This window comes from Aplysia californica, unplaced genomic scaffold, assembly GCF_000002075.1.
Source record: "Aplysia californica isolate F4 #8 unplaced genomic scaffold, AplCal3.0 scaffold01180, whole genome shotgun sequence".
NCBI lineage: Eukaryota > Metazoa > Mollusca > Gastropoda > Aplysiida > Aplysiidae > Aplysia > Aplysia californica.
The window spans coordinates 137596-138783 of record NW_004798450.1 but is presented as its reverse complement, the minus strand read 5'-3'; the positions used below and the strand labels follow the sequence as shown (position 1 = coordinate 138783).

Below are 1188 nucleotides of genomic sequence, written 5' to 3'. Positions count from 1 at the left end.
TCTCTCTCTCTCTCTCTCTCCGTCTCTCTCTGTCATTTCTTCACTTCCCTGTCTTATGGAAGGAGCAGAGAAAAAACATTCCAGCTTTAGTTGACGGACCTTACCAAGTACAGACTTCTACAGTTGCCGCTAGCTCGCGAGTTTGAGAGAGTGTTTGAAAAAGGCTTTTAAATACAAAATCTCAGTATTCCGTTATCGCTGGAAATAATCTATTTCTTGTTGACGCCAGGTGATTGCGGGGAGGAATTTTATTGTTTCGTAGCATGATGGGTGTGCGAGGCAATGTCTCACCTCGGCCTCAGGACGGCCAATCCATTCACAAATACAAGAAACTGTACATTCTGACATGGATTTGTGTCATTATTACCTCGCTTCTCGTGTCGTCTGCTGCCGTTGTCATCATTGTTCACACTGTGCGTGCGGACAGGGCTGATGTACTGACCGCTATAAATCAGGTGTCCTCCAACATTACAGGCCAGTTGTCTGCCGTGCAGGAAAAGTTTGACAACCTGGAGGAGAAAGTGTCAGATGACGTCAACAAGGCGCGAAGTTCGGAGAAGGCTGATGTACTGACCGCTATAAACCAGGTGTCCACCAACATTACAGGCCAGTTGTCTGCCGTGCAGCAAAAGTTCAATAACTTGGAGGAGAAAGTGTCCATGGTGGAAGATTATGTCACGACACCAAGAAAGCTTATTAAGCTCTGCTCTCACAACAACGGCTGTGAGATGACCAGTAGGCATGAAGCAATGACCCACTGTTACAAAGTGTTCGAAGAGGAAACTACGTGGGCAGACGCGAGAAAGAAATGTGAGTCTCTCGGTGGCTACCTGGCCGAGTTCCACGACAACGTCTCCCTGGAATACGTGAGCCGGGTTGTAGCCAAGGATACGTCAAGGCTCTGGATCGGGGCCACTGACCAGGACAAAGAAGGCACCTGGACGTGGGTCACCTCCAACAAACCCCTGTCCGTGGAAGATTGGGCCAAAAACCAGCCGGACAACTACAAGGGCAAAGAGCACTGCTTGGAAATTGGAGCAGTATTTGAGGGGAAAACATGGAACGACCTGTGGTGTGATGACAAATTGGGATATCTCTGTCAGAGAGACGGGGACAACTGTGAAGACTGGCTGGAACAAGAGTAAAAGGAAACGTGTACTGCTTCGCCCACCCCACCCCCCCTTTTCG

The 1188-nt window shown here is 49.1% G+C and overlaps 1 protein-coding gene across 2 annotated transcripts in view; it reads left to right on the top strand.

Annotated features, from left to right (window-relative positions):
* Positions 1 to 102: 102 nt before the first annotated feature.
* Positions 103 to 1188, top strand: part of LOC118478911 (C-type lectin domain family 4 member F-like) — a 2011-nt gene continuing 925 nt past the window's right edge. Inside the window, exons 1-2 of one of the 2 annotated variants that reach the window (XM_035973380.1) lie at positions 103 to 441; positions 487 to 1188. The exon at positions 487 to 1188 is cut by the window's right edge and continues 925 nt beyond it. In XM_035973380.1, the coding sequence (XP_035829273.1) occupies positions 264 to 441; positions 487 to 1145 (837 nt within the window). In that variant the 5' untranslated portion in view covers positions 103 to 263 and the 3' untranslated portion in view covers positions 1146 to 1188. The other variant, XM_035973379.1, reaches the window with a different exon arrangement.